We start from the raw sequence: 17823 nt of genomic DNA, 5'->3' as shown, positions 1-17823 counted from the left end.
TTTCATATGATCATTTTTCAAATTTTATTCCTGAAGCATTTTCCTAAATCTTAGCACCAATACTTGTCTTTTCTAAAGTACTTGGATGCCTATTTCTATTTTAGTCCTGACATTATCTTCTGGCAGATGAGTTCAATGAATATCTTTTGATTTTAATATGGCCTATTTACTTGATTAAGTGCTATTTTTTTGCTTTTTATGCCAGAAAATGCCCAACCAGTTACATTTCAGGTTAAGAATAGTTCCATTACTACATACAGGTAGTTGGAAATAGTTAAGGACAATGTAAAAGCATTTCTGTTTTGTTGAACTAGGATGGGATACTTGTGCAAATTTTGTGCATTTGCTAGATTAAACATTGACCACATGTTTAAAATGATTTGGTACTTGGAGATCATGGAATGCAATATAAATGCAAGTCTCATCAAATGGGAACTTGGCAATCCAGAGATCTTTCTCCTAAGTAACATAAAAAATAAAGAATTTGGAATTGACTTGGAAGATGCACAAAAAAGATTTGTCAAGATAGCCCTAGCCGTAGCAAAAAAATGTATTATGTCAACCTGGAAATTGGAAGATAATTTGAAAATACAACAATGGTATATAGAAATGAATAAATGTATTCCATTAGAAAAAATAACATATAGTTTAAGAAATAATATTGAAATATTCGAACAAGTATGGGAGCCTTACATTAAATACAATAGCGAAAACCTACCGGGAACAAACATTACCTAAGTTGATGGAAGGAGAAGAAAAGAAAAGAATGGACTCAGTAGAATTTCTGGTGTATTTTTGTTGAATGACAACATTGTCTAACTGAATTAATGCAACCTAGATTGTATACCTAAAATGGATGAGAGGGGGGGGTGGGGGGGTGGCTTGGGAGGAGGGAGGGGGGAGGGAGAAAAAGTCACTGTAAATGTGTGGAAAAGAAAAAGTGTATATCATGGCTATTGTGATTTATGGTGTGAAAAATAAAAAATTTAAAAAAAAAAAATGGGAACTTGGCAACTGTCTAATCTATCAGATTGTGATGCAGTTTGTTTGGAATGAAATAATTTTGGGTAAAAAAAAAATGTACACATTTTCAAGTTTAATATTTGGTGAAATTCAAATGTAAACGCTAAGAATTGGTTTTGCATATTTGTGCAAGCTCTACTCCCAAATTCTTTGGTTGCAATGCACAGCAATGCAATTATACACTCATTTTTACAAAAAACCCAAAACGATGTAAATATTTCCCACAGCTGTCTGCCCACAAACATTTGGCAAAAGATCATTCACCTGATCTTTATTCACTGGAGCTGGTGGGCCTGGAAGAAATCATAAAACATTACGGGCCGAACTCTCAGCAGTTTCATGATGCTGCACAAATCCTGACTTCAACTATTCAGAAGGTAAAAGAACATCACTGTGTTCAGATATGTAATCTATTCCCATATTGAAATATTGGTACTGTTATACTGCACTTCTCTGCTTCTGGTTGTTTTTCAGCTTGTCACAAGCTAAGTGTTGATATTCAAATATTAAAGATTATTTTCTGGATATAATTAAGATGCACACAGTCAGTATGAGCATGGATTGTAATATACCCTTGACACTCTCCTTTGTAAATTACGACCTCAGATGAGGAAGAGTTCCTTTCATCCATGGAACTCCAGCAGTCCATCTAGTCTGTGCAAAAGTATTATTCTGCCTAGTCCCATTGACTTGTACCTGGACGATAGCCCTCCATGCCCCTCCCTTCCATGTGCAAATCCAAATTTTTCTTGTATCAGAATCGAACCTGCTGGCAGCTCACTTGTTTCACACTCACCACTCTGTGAATAAGTTTCCCCTCATGTTCCCTTTAAACATTTCACCCTTAACCATTCACTATCTCTGACAAACATCTCCTGCAGGAAGTTTCATTCTTGTACATTTTGCCTTCAAACTTAATCTAAGTGCTGACCATCTGTCCTCAGTCCTCAAAGTTGCAACATATTATGCACAAAGACTTCCTCTTTTAAGTGTTATCTACCCCCTCCAATTGATTTTTTTCCCTCAACTTCGCCTACATACAGCCAAGCTTTCAGCTTCCTTTTGCTTTATCCTCTGGGATTTCCTGCTCAGTCCTTAACTCCTCATGAGCTTCCTCCCATTTCAGTAAAATTGAAAGCATTGTTTCCTAGAAAAGCCTCTTGATACCTATGTTTTGCTGCCTTCAAGGTAATCTTTTTAAAAATAAAAAAAATCTGAGGAGTCATCTGACAATTTAATATTGGTCCACCATTTTAAGAGTTTTTGATGGTGGCTACAACAATTTAAGTGAATGTTTTCAATTCTTGTCTTTTAATTCCAATTGTAGATAATATCATCTGAGATACAAATGTTTTGTACTGGTTTACATTTTGTGTGACTACTGTAGATTTTTCTAATACAATTTTAGAAATTTTTAGTTTCACATTAGTAATTAAACAAGTAGGTTTGTTTTTCTCAGTTTGCAGATGAGGTGTTTTCCATTTATAATGAAAATGCTTTGATTGAGCTGCTAACTGTGAAGTTGTTTGAAACTCCTTTTGTGAGAAAATCTCGATCTATCCTAGAATCTCCATCAAAAGTAAGTATAGTTTACAAATTATTCCCATAGCCCAACTACCTCTTTGTTTAAATTTGCATCTTTCTTGAAAGAAATGCTGGCAGTTTTTGAGAAGCATGAACAATAAGTATTTTCACAAAGATAAAATAATAAAATATCAAACTGGTTCTGGTGATGTGTTTAAATGCATTTTAATTTTTGCTTAAGACTTTGTTTAATGAAGACATTGACATGTTGTTAACCTCTTGTTTTTCTTGTAGAGCAACCCAGGCAATCCATATGGTTTGGCCTACCAATACAACCTTAACTATTCTGTTGTTTTCAATATTGTCCTCTGGTTGATGATAGCCCTTGCTTTATCTGTGATCGTCATTGCTTACAACCTGTGGAACATGGATCCTGGTTACGACAGCATTATCTATAGAATGACTAGTCAGCGAATTAAAATGGAATAAGCTGCTTGCTTCACATAAAATTTAAAAAGTCCAATCAATGAAAATGTAAATTACAAAAGTTCTGGAAATAGTTGAAAAACTAACACAATTGGAGTCTGTTCTTTCCTACAGAGTATTCCTCCTGCATAGAATGTTTTAGAATTTTAAAAAATGTGAGATGTAAAATACTAAAAGTACCTTAAGATATTTGGTTATGATATTTATTATATGCAACTCTAATTGATGAGATTACTTTGTCATGAAAAGCTTTCATTGTTTTCTAATTGTGAAAATTGTTTCAGTAAAATACTGGGTTGAGAGTTGAGAAGGAGGGCAGCCAGGAAGTAAAAATGAGGAAGATTAGATTATGCCCATTTTCACTGAATATGGATTACTTCAGAAGATAGTTTGTTGATTATATCTAATATTCTTTACAAAGTCTTGGTTGCAATGAACTTCATCCAACAAATCAGAACAACAATTTTCAGGATACATGATCTATATGATTCTCCAAGTCTTAGATTTTACCACAATTTAATTCAGTATCTTAACTTTTATAGTTAAAACCATTATGTACAAATATACCATTGATTCAGCAGTTAAACCGAGATGAATTTCTGCTTAACCATTAAATGGGATGAAAGTTTTTAATTTCCATGATCTCAAAATTGCAATCAAATTTGTGTGCAAATAGTCTGTTCTTCTGCCTCTAAATTATTGTTGTTCAACTTACTATTTGATTTGGTGTGTAAACTTTCCTTGTTTCACTCTAATGGAGTTATTGTCAGAAATGCACTGCAAGACTTAATCTATTTCTGTAGCTAGCAAATGCTGTATGAAGTGTTAACTACAATGCCAGAATCCTGATTGGTGGTCAATTATTTTTGTTGTCTAATTGTTACAGCACTTGTCATTCTAATGATTAAAAGCTGAATTCTGTACAAATGTGATCCTGCTATTTATGAATGCCTTTTTTCCAATCTTAATAAAGTGTGTGAATGGCTAAACTATATATGATGTAATGCATTTGCACAAGTATCTAACAGTCATTGTTACAATCTTCAGTTTTGTTGTGAAACATGAAAAACAGCCATTTCTGTTCATCCCACATTATTTGTTCTTTGAATGACCTTGTTTAATTGCCTCCATTTTTTCTCTGCTGTTTATTCAATGTTCTTGCAGCTTAATAATTTAAAGTGCATCCCCATAACTAACTTTTGATCATCTATCTAATGCCTCAAATTTTATCTTCCTTGATCTAATCTTTTCAATCTTCCCATCATGGCCTAATTTCTTTTAATGAAAATAAGACTACAGGTACATGATCGTTTATCCGGACTTCTAAAATCTGGAAAGCTCAAATCTGGTAAGTGGGAAGAGAGGCACCCGACACTTGGGGAAGGCAGCCGGGCGATTGAAAGGGGGTGGGGGTGGATATGGCAGCACAATTCGGGTGGGTTTTCCGAAATCCAGAAAATTCCGAATAAAGGATCGTGTACCTGTATTCAGTTTTTATAAGGATCTGCTTTTTGTATGAAATGCTATTATAATTTTGTACTTGTTTTAAAGTGTCAGTACCCTTTCTACATCAGCAACCCACTGAGGCCACAAATTTTCATGATTTAATTCTGTTTTATTACACATGTATTTCACTTTGTTGCAGTAATTATTGAGTGAATATATGCACAGATTCCACATTCTTACATGGCACTAATAACTTTTAAATCTTGAATTAATAACACTGATAATTCCACACCTACATTCAGTAGAATCCTTGCTGCTCCCCACCATTGAAACACACCTCACAAGAATGGTTGGATACCTCTCATTTTCACCCACCATGGAAAAGATGACTTTAATTTCCACTATGCTATCCCCATATAACCAAGTTTTAAACATGATCATAAAATTTTGACACTTGAACTCTGCTATTTTAGTTAATACTTTATTGTAGTTTTAACCAATTGATAACATTTCCACTAATGTTTTAATTAGCAAATTTCTTTCATTCCAACAACTCATTTGTAAAACTGTTAAATGGTTCAGTTTTTAAACTCTATCCTTTCTTCTGACATTAAGTGACTTTATTTTTCTCAACTATTTTTAATTAGTTGGCAGCCAACTTAAGTCTTTCTGGAAATATTTTCAATAAATCCCAGTTGAACTACCTCAATTCTTGAATAATTTCAGTAATACATTTGGCTTTCTCCTTCTGAATGAAGGCCACCACTCCTTAATGGTGGTTTCTAATCTGATTTGAATGCAAAAGTGAAAATCCATAATTGACTATTTAAATTTTAAATAGTTCACCAAACTTTACTGACTTTCTCTTCTATTGTGTGACTAACAGCAAAATTACAGTTGAAATCTTGTAGTTTCAAAAATCTTCATAATTCTGTCCATATCTTGTACTCCGTGTCCTCTTTGTTGTTGAGTTCTGATTGACTTCCTCTCCAGTTCTGAAGTGGCTGAGGGGTTAATAAGGGACATGAGATTCTGCCACACATGGGGTAGGAAGGGCTTGATGAGATGGACGAGAGTGTAGTGCTATATTTGGCTTCTACATTCGTAACAATAAACTATTCTTGGTGCTGTCCTAGATCATGGGTTCAGAGCATTCAATGGCAAGACATTAAAGTCAGGAGTTGTTATACTTTCTGATGGAGGCTGTGAAATTTCTTGAAATTTTTCCTATTTACCTGATAATCTTCCTGTGTTAGAGTACTGAATGTATGAAACTTGAGGCCTGGCAGGTAGAGCTGACTCAAAACTTGGGACGCTGGCCCAAGTGAGGAAGCTGACATATGCTTACTTTTCTAACCAGTGGTCTTCAAAGTTTTGATGAGTACTTTTTCTTCAGTGTTTTAAGGTGTGTGCTGAATGTAATACTCTAGAGCAGAATTGTCTGTAAAGTATGAGATTTGTTGCATGACTGGTGTAATTTGTTTATAGATGTGTAGGTATCTGGAAATTGAGTTTCAATGTTTTTAGTGGCTCCTGTAATATAGGAAATGTTCTGTTTTCCAAACTTTGAGTTAAATTTTTCATGGTGTAGAGTAGTGGACTTTGGTTGAAGCACATTCTCTTGTTTCAGCAAACAAGTCAATGACGATTCTAAACAGAAGTACAGTACAGGACCTTTGGCCTACAATGAAGTGATGCAGTTTGGAAGGTTGAACTTGAACATAAAGTAGCAGTTAATGATAGGTTATTTAGTGGAGTATATTCCTCAAGTTTACTATACAAATTAGTCGGGGATATGAGAAAAATGGAGGGTTATGGAAAGATTAAATTGTTGTGGAATAGGTTTATGTAGGTCAGGACATTGTGGCCAAAGGGCCCATACTGAGGCTCCACGTTTTAATAGGGAATTGAAGCTAACTCTGGCTGCACTAAAAGCCTGATCTCAGTCAAATTACCATCTCCTCATCCATGTCATTTTAAGGTTTCATGTCCTGCAATGACACGGGACCATAGAATTCCTACTCTACCTAATGAATCAGCTGTTTAACTATCAGTTTTGTGCTAAAATGAAAATTTAAAAACAAAATTCATTTGTATGATTTTAAGTTCTTGGTCCTTTGAAGACAAAGCTGAAAGGGATGTTATTAATTAAAGCTCACATATCTTGAAATACGATCTTAGATGGCACAAAGGGATCCCTTGTGATTGTAAGATTGAAAAGGATAGAACTCTTAAACAAACTTTGTTTTCCTTAGTCTTTCAGAATTAATATCAGCTTTCTCAATTGTTTAGGCAAGGGTAATCAGCCATTGTAATCTTTATCAAAAATGTGTGGAAGAGATCAATATTTGCATCAACTTTGCTGTAAATATTTGAAAGGTGAGAGTCTGGCCAATTGGCTTTGGCCATCACATGGAAAGTAAATTAAGATGAAACAAATTCTAGCATGACTAAATAATCCATAACTGAATGGTCTAAACACATGATAACATTTAATAAATAAAATATGCCAGATATTGAATATTAAAGTACCCATTCAATTTTGCATTGTACACCATAGCTGTGTTGTAGATTGAGGAAGTACTGTACCTTTCCTAATCTTCCACCAGAGGGCAATAAATTACTTCCTTTCCCAAGATTTCACTTTATTGGCCATATTTCAAAGTTCAGTAAAAGGTGGTCTATCCCTAATTTCCCTTCAGACCACAAAACATGAGAAATAGGTTAATCAGCCCATCAAGTCTGCTCTGTCATTTAATCACAAACTGATCCATTCTTTCACTCAGCCGACTGCCCAGTCTTCACTTAACCTTTCATGCTCTGGCTAATCAAGAACCTATCAATCTCTGCCTTAAATGCATTCAATGACTTGGTCTCCCAAATGGCATGTGACAGCAAATTCCACTGATGAAATTTCTGTTCTAAGTGAATGCCCTTCAATCTTGACGTTGTCCCCTCTAGTCCAAGTCTTCCCCCACCATGGGAAACAGCCCTCCTACTCTGTCCATACCTTTCAACATACAAAATGTTTCAACGAGTTCCCCCTCACTCTCCTAAATTCTAACGAGTACAGACCAATTCTCCTAATATAACCCTTTAATACCTGGAATCATCATTGTGAACCTCCTCTGAATTCTCTCCAACATCAACACCTCTTTTCTCAAATGAGGAGTACAATACTTCATTGAGGTCTGGTTGTGGCCCACACTCACGTGTATTTTGTATAGAGCTGGTTCCTGGAGGTGACCCTCAGGAGTACAAATGCATTTGTGTGGATTGACATGACCAGCAGGGACAGCATCGTGGTCATGTGGGAAGAGTGAATGGGGTGGAGAGCGAGGCTTAAAAGTGGAGTTGAGAAATAAATAAGAATGTGGTTTACTGATTTTAATTGTGAGGAGAGAGATGAGAGTTCCTACAACTGGTGATCCCGTTACTTTGCAGCACCTTCCCAGCAAAGATGGATATGCTCGATGATAGAAACATCATGGTGGGAGTTGAGCGCGGTTTTCAATCCTCGAGGCACAATTCCATTCGTTGAATCTCTAGTCAGTGGACAAAGTTTGGCTTGCTCGCAACTTGTCTCCCGAAATGGATCACCTGTAAGGTAGAAGATGTACTTCTTAATCTGGATGAGACTATGCCAAATGACACTCTGCCATTTTGGAGCTAATGCAACCCTCTCATCAATCCTGCATGGGAGAACTGCTGACAGATTACAATCTGAACAATAGGAGGCCATCATAAATGCTGCAGAGATGGCAGGACTGATGGTGATATCTGGAAACAGTATTTCCTCCACTGCAGATTCAGGGGTACCTGAAAGGCATCTTTCAATTAGCCAGCATATGAACTCTCAAAACAGCCCAACATTGTCATGGAGACTATCTCTGCAATGCAGCTGGGTGCAGTCATGACAACAACTATTACATCAGATAAAATGGAGCTAGAGCAACAAGTTGTAGCACTCAGCATGCAAGTTGAGACCTTTACAACCCAGCTTAAGCATCTGTTTCCAGTTCAACTCTAATCGGTGGTTCAGGAATGAGGGTAAGACGGGACCCAATGCTGGAAAGACAAAAAATTTGGTGCTGTGGCCTGCCTGGTTGTGCCAACCTCCTTGCTCCTTCCACAAACAACACCTGGGAAATAACGAGGCCCAGCAGTAGATGTAACTATTGCCCCTGGGCAAACCAGCCATCCCCTGGAAATTCAAAAATTGTTACTATCCAGTCCAGTGATCTCTAAGCCCAAAACAATGTAGGCTTCAATGTATTTAGCTTAACCTATGGTTCTCAATAGAATTTTTGACCTTCCTTGAAGATTGAGCTTATTCATTAGCCCTACGGTGCAAAATGACAGTGCTTCCTGGGTGAAGAAATGCATAAGTATGCATTATTACACTTCTTGGCCTTGATTTGCCCAGGCATTAAAAGTTTGCAGTTGTTTTCTCTGGCCCCAGTAAGACCATTTGTCAAAACCAAGGCTTCAGCACTATTTTCACCTGCTTCTTGTTTGTACCTTTTCCTGGAAGATGTGTAACAATTTGGGAGGCTTTTGACTGCATATATCACAGTTGAGTCGCTTTTTGCTGATGTGTCCTTTACTCAGACAGCCAAAATATACTCCATTTTCCTTCAGAAAAGCTATTTTCTCTCTATGCATCTTTTCCATCTGTGAAAACTTTCCCAAATCATGCTTATCATTGCAGAATAAAATTTTCTTCACAACAGGAAGCTTGCATTTTTCTTATGGTCACTTAAGACCATACGATGGCAACTCTTTACAAGAACTTGTCCATTCATGAACTGCTCCAAATAATATAGACAATATTCTGAGCTTTGGCTCTTAATTTCAATACTGCGTTCAAAGTTTTTCATAAATGCTTGGAATCAAAGTGGGTCACCATCAAAAACTGGAATCTTTCTCTGGACAAAGAGTCTATAACTGAATTAATGATGGAGCCATTTCACGGTTGAATTCGTGATGCAGCCTTCAGGATTGGGGATAGGATGGCACTAAGATCAACCAGGGCTGAACTCTTCCATGCAATCTGGAAGGCAAAGTGAGGGTACACACAGAAGATTCACAGACATCTGTGCAACACAGGCAACATGTATCAAGGAAATCTCAACGATTACAGATCACAAGTCATCCTTGCAAATTAAGGATTACGGACAGACTAAATACCTTCTATGCACAGTTTGATGGGAAGAACAGGATGATGACAAAGATAGCTCCGTGTCCCCCTGATGAATGGGCCCCCCCTTATGGCCACAGCCAAGGTGAAGAGAACCCTATTCCAGGGTGAACCCACACAAGGAAGTGGGACCACACACATACCTGGTTGAGTAATGAAGGACTGCACAGACCAATTGGTGGAGGTTTTCATGTATATTTTCAACACCTCACTGCAGCAGTCCATCATTCCTGCAAGGTTCAAGACAGCCACCATCAACCCGGTATCCAAGAGGGTGACAATAATAGGCCTCAATGACTACAATCCTGTCGCACCAGTATGAAATGCTTTGAGCATCTGGTGATGGAACACATCAACGCACACCTCCCAGGGGTACTGGATTTATTTCAATTTGCCTGTAGAAGAAACCATTCCACAGTTGATGCTATTGTCTTGTTGCTTCACACTGTCCTGGCCCATCTGGAGAATGATGCTTCATACGTCAGGCAGTTGTTCATCGACTTCAGCTTGGCATTTAATATGATCATTCCCTAGAGGCGACTGGAGAAGCTGTCCTTGCTGGGACTCAACACCTTTCTCTCTGTAATTGGATCCTAGACTCTCTAATGAAAAGACCACTTTCTGTCCGGGTCAGTAGCAGAATATGGAGCACCATCATGCGGAGTACTGGTACACCTCAGGGCCCTATGCTAAGCTTACTCCTGTTAACACTACTGACCAATGACTGCATTGACAGATCCAGCTCCAACAGTGTCATCAAGTTTGCAGATGACAATAGTAGTTGGCCTCATCAGCAACAACGATAAGTTGTGGAATAGAGAGAACTCTCGTAGAGGGAGTGGAGAGCACCAAATTCCTTGGAGTTCACTTAACTTGTGAATTATCATGGACACTCAATATCTCACTTGTCAAGAAGGTGCAACAGTGACTGCATTTCCTGAGTAGACTGAAGTGGGCAAGACTACCAGCCACCATTAATGTCAACCTCCAATGAGAGCATCCTGGCTGGCAGCATCATAGAGTGGTTCGATTGCTGCAGAGAAATGGATCTGAGGTCAATCCATAGGACCATAAGAGTGGCAAAGATCACTGGAGTCTCCCTCCCCCATCAACGTGATCTGAAGGCAAAAGTTCCATCATTGTCACATAATACTACATTTAGAAAGTAACATATATGAAATTCTTTAACTTTTGATACTGTAAGGAAGACAGAGTCACCATTTTGTCCAGTGCCCTTCACAAAAACCTAGAGCACCTGATGTTCCTAGGCTGTCTCCCCTCCAAGAACTGACCAGTCCTGAGCATGCTTAGTTTCCGAGATCAGACAATCTCAGGCTATTATCTACTGGGATCATTTTCTGGAGGGTGTGCAAAATCATTGAGGACCCCTTCCACTCTGCATACAGCATCTTTCAGCTGCTCCTGTTGGGGAAGAGCATCAGAACTAGCTTCCCTTGGGCAGTGAGAATGTTAAATGACTAAAGGAACTGCTCATACTAACCATCCAAGACTCTCAATTGTACAAAACAATATTTATTTACTTTTATAGATATAATACTTGTCCTGCACAAGTATTATTTATCTATATGTGTGTTATGTCTGATTGTGTGTGTGCATGTTTTTGCACTGAGGACCAGAGAACACTGTTCCATCAGGTTGTACTTGTACAATCAGATGACAATAAACTTGACAAAAGAACATCAAGGCTGTGGACCCACAGAAACATTCATTTGTCAGACTCCACATTTCCCTATACAGTGTATATCTTTCAATCTCAACAACTTGAGTAATTCACGTGCTCTATCTCATAACTATTCTTCACTGGTTTCTTGCATTACACCTCATTATCTAATGCTATAATTTAAGCATCTTCTGTTTAACACTTATAACCATATAACCATTTATTGAGCAGAAACAGGCCATGTCGGCCTTTCGAGTCCGCACTGGTTCACTAGAACAACTCCACTAGCTCAAACCTCCCGCTCACCGCCACTAAGCCTCCGACCCCCTCAACTCCATGTACACATCCAACCTTCTCTTAAATGACAGAAGGGATCCTGACGCAGCTATCTCATTCGGAAGTTCATTCCATTCTGCCACCACTCGCTGAGTGAAAAAGCCACCTCTAATATTTCTCCAAAAGTGTTGCCCCCTTACCCTTAACTCATGGTCTCTTGTTCCAACCTCCCCTGCCCTCAAGGGAAAGAGTCTGTTTATGTCTAGTCCACACATGTCAAACTCTGGCCAAGTGTTGTCAGTAGAGGAGCGGTTCATCTAGCAAAACATTTCTATCTGAGTTCTGACAAAGCTACTAAATTCCATTTCTATCTGAGTTCTGACAAAGCTACTAAATTCCATTTTTCCCAAAAACAATGGATTTAGGTGCCATCTATACGCCAATAGCCTGCTTACTTGGCATTATGATGGATAAAGTCAGGGGTGAATGGTCTGACAGCAGCCAAGCCATGTACTTGGTCTCCACTATCCTACTTTCCAACTGGGCTAATGCCAGAAAAAAAAATGTAATTGCCTCAAGTAAAAGGAATAGTCCCTTTCTCTCAGATTCAGCCTTCTCCAAGTGTCTATGAGATTCAAATCTTTCATGAAGGCTAGGTTGGACTTAGCCACCTTGGCCCTCATCACCTTCTTGGCTGACTTATCCATGATTGGATCCAGACAAAAATTGAAATCCCCTCCAGTCAGTTTATTCTCAACCCCATCAGATACTTTGAAGAATATATCTTATATAAATTTTTCTTCATTGAAATTTGGGGCATATATATTCATAAATGTCCAGGATTCTGAGTATATTTGACAATGTATCATCATGAACTTCCCTGCTGGGTCAGCGACCACCCCCTCCAGATCGTTACTGGAATTCTCTCTTATTAGGACTGCCTCTCAACTGGTTCTGGAATTGAAAGAGGATGCTGCCACCTGACCTACCCATCCCCTTTTTAATTTGGAATGTTCTTGGTTCATAAGATGGGTTTCCTGTAGGAACACTATGTCTGCCTGCAGTTTCTTAAGGTGTGCCAAGTCTCTTTCTCTTAATTGTCCCATTTACATGAAAATTTACCCATCACCCGAGTGCCTCTTTATCTTCCTCTTCCCCTCTCTTCTTGTCCTTCATTATTTACCTTTTGTCCATTTTGTCTTGTGTCAACTCTTGGCACAGATGCTTGTATGCAAAACGAAACCTAAACAAAACCAAAACCAATAATTCAAAAGCATACACACAAAAAAGACTTCTCTTTCCCCCACTCCACTCCTGCCCTTCTCGTCATCCCTATCCCCTACACAGGTGCCAACTCCTCCTCCAATTTGGAGCATGCCCATGCCACCCATCAAATTTCTCTACCTCCTCTGATGCCTCAAAGCTCCCCACATACTTTTCATTTTTAAAGTTTAAGCCTTCATGATAAACAAGTGTAACCATTTTTTAAATAACATAATTTTATATACATTTTGTACTCCAGATCCCTTCTTATCATTGACCCACCATTCTTCATCTTCCTTGGGAATCCTTCTGGGCGGCAACTAGGCTATTAGAAAATCTCATCACCTCCTTAGCTTCTGGGAAAAACTTGTCTCTCTCCCCCCTGCCCCACCCCGAGTCAGGTACACTTTTAAAGTCACTGTATATAGTAATGTCCAAAGGCGCTATTTGCCTTGGCGAGTCTGTTGTCTATCTCATTGTCGATCCTTGCATCTGATGAAATGGTGCAGCCGAGATAGGTAAACTGGTTGACCGTTTTGAGTTTTGTGTGCCCGATGGAGATGTGGGGGGGCTGGTAGTCATGGTGGGGAGCTGGCTGATGGAGGACCTCAGTTTTCTTCAGGCTGACTTCCAGGCCAAACATTTTGGCAGTTTCCGCAAAGCAGGACGTCAAGCGCTGAAGAGCTGGCTCTGAATGGGCAACTAAAGCGGCATCATCTGCAAAGAGTAGTTCACGGACAAGTTTCTCTTGTGTCTTGGTGTGAGCTTGCAGGCGCCTCAGATTGAAGAGACTGCCATCCGTGCGGTACCGGATGTAAACAGCGTCTTCATTGTTGGGGTCTTTCATGGCTTGGTTCAGCATCATGCTGAAGAAGATTGAAAAGAGGGTTGGTGCGAGAACACAGCCTTGCTTCACGCCATTGTTAATGGAGAAGGGTTCAGAGAGCTCATTGCTGTATCTGACCCGACCTTGTTGGTTTTCGTGCAGTTGGATAATCATGTTGAGGAACTTTGGGGGACATCCGATGCGCTCTAGTATTTGCCAAAGCCCTTTCCTGCTCACGGTGTCGAAGACTACACAAAAGAGTCTGGAAAAACAACCAACTGAAAAACCTCACAAAGATAAGCGTGTACAGAGCCGTTGTCATACCCACACTCCTGTTCGGCTCCGAATCATGGGTCCTCTACCGGCACCACCTACGGCTCCTAGAACGCTTCCACCAGCGTTGTCTCCGCTCCATCCTCAACATCCATTGGAGCGCTCACACCCCTAACGTCGAGGTACTCGAGATGGCAGAGGTCGACAGCATCGAGTCCACGCTGCTGAAGATCCAGCTGCGCTGGATGGGTCACGTCTCCAGAATGGAGGACCATCGCCTTCCCAAGATCGTATTATATGGCGAGCTCTCCACTGGCCACCGTGACAGAGGTGCACCAAAGAAAAGGTACAAGGACTGCCTAAAGAAATCTCTTGGTGCCTGCCACATTGACCACCGCCAGTGGGCTGATAACGCCTCAAACCGTGCATCTTGGCGCCTCACAGTTTGGCGGGCAGCAGCCTCCTTTGAAGAAGACCGCAGAGCCCACCTCACTGACAAAAGGCAAAGGAGGAAAAACCCAACACCCAACCCCAACCAACCAATTTTCCCTTGCAACCGCTGCAATCGTGTCTGCCTGTCCCGCATCGGACTGGTCAGCCACAAACGAGCCTGCAGCTGACGTGGACTTTTTACCCCCTCCATAAATCTTCGTCCGCGAAGCCAAGCCAAAGATATAGTAATGTGAACCCAATACCTTTATTTTATTATTTTTTTTTTTTAAAGTTTTTTTGCCGTATCAAATTCCTTCTGACTTTTTACAAGTTCTACACTTCTATCCTAGATAAAACAAAGAACATCCCCCCCCACCAACTTCTAAAGGGCCTCCCCTTTGCTTCGCGCCCACCTCCACCTCATACAGGATTTGTTCTATCTTGGTATTCCCTGGAGTCTTAAAAGGACTAAAAGAGATATATGCCCTCACCCACCCTTTCCATTTCCAATATCTCAGGGATCCACCCTTTAAAAAATGGAATGGGGTATTTCCCCTCCTTTCCCTCTTCAAGTCGTACAATTTTTATATTATTTCTCCTTTTAAGGATTACTAGCATATCTAGTTTATCCCAAGGCTTTTGTCTGTCCTTTACCCCCACATCTCTCATTCTCTAACCTTTCTACACTGTTCTCCATCCTATTGACCCCCACTTCAGATACCTCCCCCATGGGCCTTCTGAATTCCCATATTTTTGCTATCAACTCTTAAAACATTTCTTCGTCTTCTTGGAGGCCTCAACCACCGCCTCCATTTCCCTCATAATGTTTTCCATGGAGGGCTCTGAGCCCTCTCCTTCTCTCCTCCCCATTCTCTTCCATCCTGCCCATGATTATGGACCTCCCAGTCGACCGCTCTTCCCTTCTCCCTCTGTGTTGCTCCCGACACTGCTGTCATCGCTGCTGACCTTGGCACCACTGCCACCTTGTAGCTTCTGCTGCCTCTGGGATGCAGGCAAAGCCGATCTCCCGGCGCCACCCCCGCCTCAGAGTACACAGTCTAGGTCGTCCACCTCCTCCACAGTCTCTCCTGCGCCGCCCCTCTCCACATACTCTTGCCGCCGCCCGCGAGGCCCATTCCCACCATTGTCACTACTCCCAGCTCTGCTCTCATTGCTGTTGCTGCCACCGCAGCCACTCTCAATGCTGCCGCCTGCCACCTCATCACTTGCACTACTTGCGGGGCTACTCCGTGGTCGCCAGCAAAGTCTCCTCTCTGATGGTTTCACTCTTGCTGCCTCTCTCAGGCCATTCCTGTCTGCTCCCACAGGTCTCACCTCAACTTGCAGGTATTGGCTCTTCCACAGTGACACAGTGATGCCTGAACTCTTCCCTGGGCCCACCAAAGAGCGGGTCCTGTTGTCTTACAACTCAGCAGCCTGCACAGGTAGGCCGCTCTTTTCTTCACGCAGGTGCCTCAAGCAGGCTCCACCATTTTATTTGCCACGAGGCTGCCTCTCCTGGTCTTCGTGCTGTTGTCTTTTTTTGTGAATCGTCTTTTTTTTTAAAAAAACACACATTTCCCCATATCTATACATTTTTAACATCTATCCGTTTTTCCTGCCACTTTTCTGTCATTTTTCTAGCTGTATTTTGACTATTTTCACTTGCTTCATTTTGGGAACTCAGAATCATGTCTCGTGACTCTCCTCTCTTCTATTTTACACTTAAGCACTTTTTTGGATGATTCTTTTCCTATTTCCCTTCTCTAGTTCTGTTTTTTTCCCCCCACTGCAAGTGTAACTAGTACCATTCTGATGAAGAGTTGCTATCAAAACATCGTTTTCATACACAAATGTTCTTAGAACTTTTATTTTTTTCTGTTTCTGAGCTATGAGAATGTTGATTCTGCAATCGGGTGTCAAATTTCTAGAGGATACCCAACCACCAAATAATCGACCAAACATTGACTCAAATAAGATGCATGGCGTCAGTGCAGGAAAAAACAAGGTCACATTGAGTCTTACAACTTGTGATTATATCAATGTTATTTTTTTTTAATCTCAAATGTTTCTCAATAATATCACACAGGCATATTATTAACTTCCAGGCAATTCATTCCATAAAAAAAAGAAATATTTTTCATTTCCTAGAATATTTTTCACTTCAAGAAAACCTTCACAATTTTCCTCAAGCAATTTAATTAAAAAGTTTTTAATCAAGAAAACTGTCTCCTATTGTGTCACTAAGTGGGATAAGACCAGGCTGCTGTATCATTTTAGTAAAAACACCATGCTGGAGAAACTCAGCAAGTCACACAACCTAATTTAAATAGCAAAGATAAACATAAACAACTAATGCTTCAGGCCTGAGCCTTTCATCAAGATATGAGCAAAATTTAGGGAGGAGTCTGAAATAAAATAGTGCTACTGGGACACGGGGATAGGTGGAGGAGCACAGGCCCACAGTCAAGGGGTAATGGGTGAATAAGGGAGGGATGGCACAAGAGAAAACAGGGAGGGAGGATAGCTCTGTGAATGGAGATGAAAGGGGGTAGAGAGCTGGAGAAAAGGAGACAGAGGGAAAGGGAAGAGAGGGAGAACAGGGAATGGGCTAGCAGAAACTGGAGAAGGCGATGTTAATGTCATTCAGTTGGAGTGCCCCCAGACAGAATATTAGGTGTTGCTCCTCCAATTTACAGGTGGCCCTGGTTTGGCAGTCTACGAGACCACAGCCAGACATGTTGGCATGGGAATGGAGCGATGAAATGGATGGTCACTGGGAGATCCCCAAGATTGATTCGGACAGAGCAAAGGTACTTAGCGAAGCAAGCTCCCAGTCTGCTTTCAGTCTTTCTGATGTAGAGAAAGCCACAACTGAAGCACTGGATGCAGTAAATGATTCCCACAGACTCACAAGTGAAGTGTTGCTTCACTTGGAGGGACTGTTTGGCGCCTCAAATGGTGGTGAGAGAAGAGGTGTGGAGCAAGTGTGGCACTGGGTTGAATAGACGAGGGAGCCATAGAGGGAGCGGTCCTGACAGAGGTGAAGGGGGAGGAGAAGGGAAGATGTGTCTAGTGGTGGATCATTTAGGTGATGCAAATTGTGGATGGTAATATATTGAATGTGGAGGCTGCTGGGATATAGGTGAGGGCAAGGTAAATCATGTTCTTGTTGCATATCGGGAGACAGCAGACCAGGGCAGTTGTGTGGGAAATGGAGAGTTGTGGGTGGGCTGAGTTGATGATTGTAGTGGGGAAACCACTTTTTTATTAAGGAGGACATCTCAGATGATCTGGAATCGAAGGCTTCATTATGGGAGTACATGCAATGGAGACTCCCCCACCCTGTTTTCTCTTGTGCCCTCCCTCCCTTATTCATCAATTACCTCTTGG

General features: G+C 40.6%; 2 protein-coding genes across 12 annotated transcripts in view; one reads left to right on the top strand and one right to left on the bottom strand.

Annotated features, from left to right (window-relative positions):
• The window catches only part of atp6ap2 (ATPase H+ transporting accessory protein 2), a 35514-nt gene extending 31489 nt beyond the window's left edge, over nucleotides 1-4025 (top strand). For both annotated transcript variants that reach the window (XM_069889369.1, XM_069889370.1), the window contains 3 exons: nucleotides 1251-1400; nucleotides 2483-2602; nucleotides 2842-4025. In XM_069889369.1, coding sequence (XP_069745470.1) covers nucleotides 1251-1400; nucleotides 2483-2602; nucleotides 2842-3036 — 465 coding nt within the window. In that variant the 3' untranslated portion in view covers nucleotides 3037-4025. The remainder of the gene's footprint in view (nucleotides 1-1250; nucleotides 1401-2482; nucleotides 2603-2841) is intronic.
• LOC138738684 (uncharacterized protein CXorf38-like) overlaps nucleotides 1-17823 on the bottom strand; it is a 62742-nt gene that overhangs the window by 10094 nt on the left and 34825 nt on the right. For 5 of the 10 annotated variants that reach the window (XM_069889378.1, XM_069889377.1, XM_069889373.1 and 2 more), the window contains 2 exons: nucleotides 12820-12879; nucleotides 7852-8079 (listed from right to left, as the gene is read on the bottom strand). The gene's annotated coding sequence lies outside the window, so the exon portion shown is untranslated. Of the gene's footprint in view, nucleotides 1-4627; nucleotides 5484-7851; nucleotides 8080-12758; nucleotides 12880-17823 lie in introns of those variants that run through there. The other 5 variants (XM_069889372.1, XM_069889381.1, XM_069889375.1 and 2 more) reach the window with 4 other exon arrangements.

This window comes from Narcine bancroftii, chromosome 7, assembly GCF_036971445.1.
Source record: "Narcine bancroftii isolate sNarBan1 chromosome 7, sNarBan1.hap1, whole genome shotgun sequence".
NCBI classification, from domain to species: Eukaryota; Metazoa; Chordata; class Chondrichthyes; order Torpediniformes; family Narcinidae; genus Narcine; species Narcine bancroftii.
Note: the sequence above shows the minus strand (reverse complement) of the source record. Positions and strands in the feature narration are given on the sequence as shown.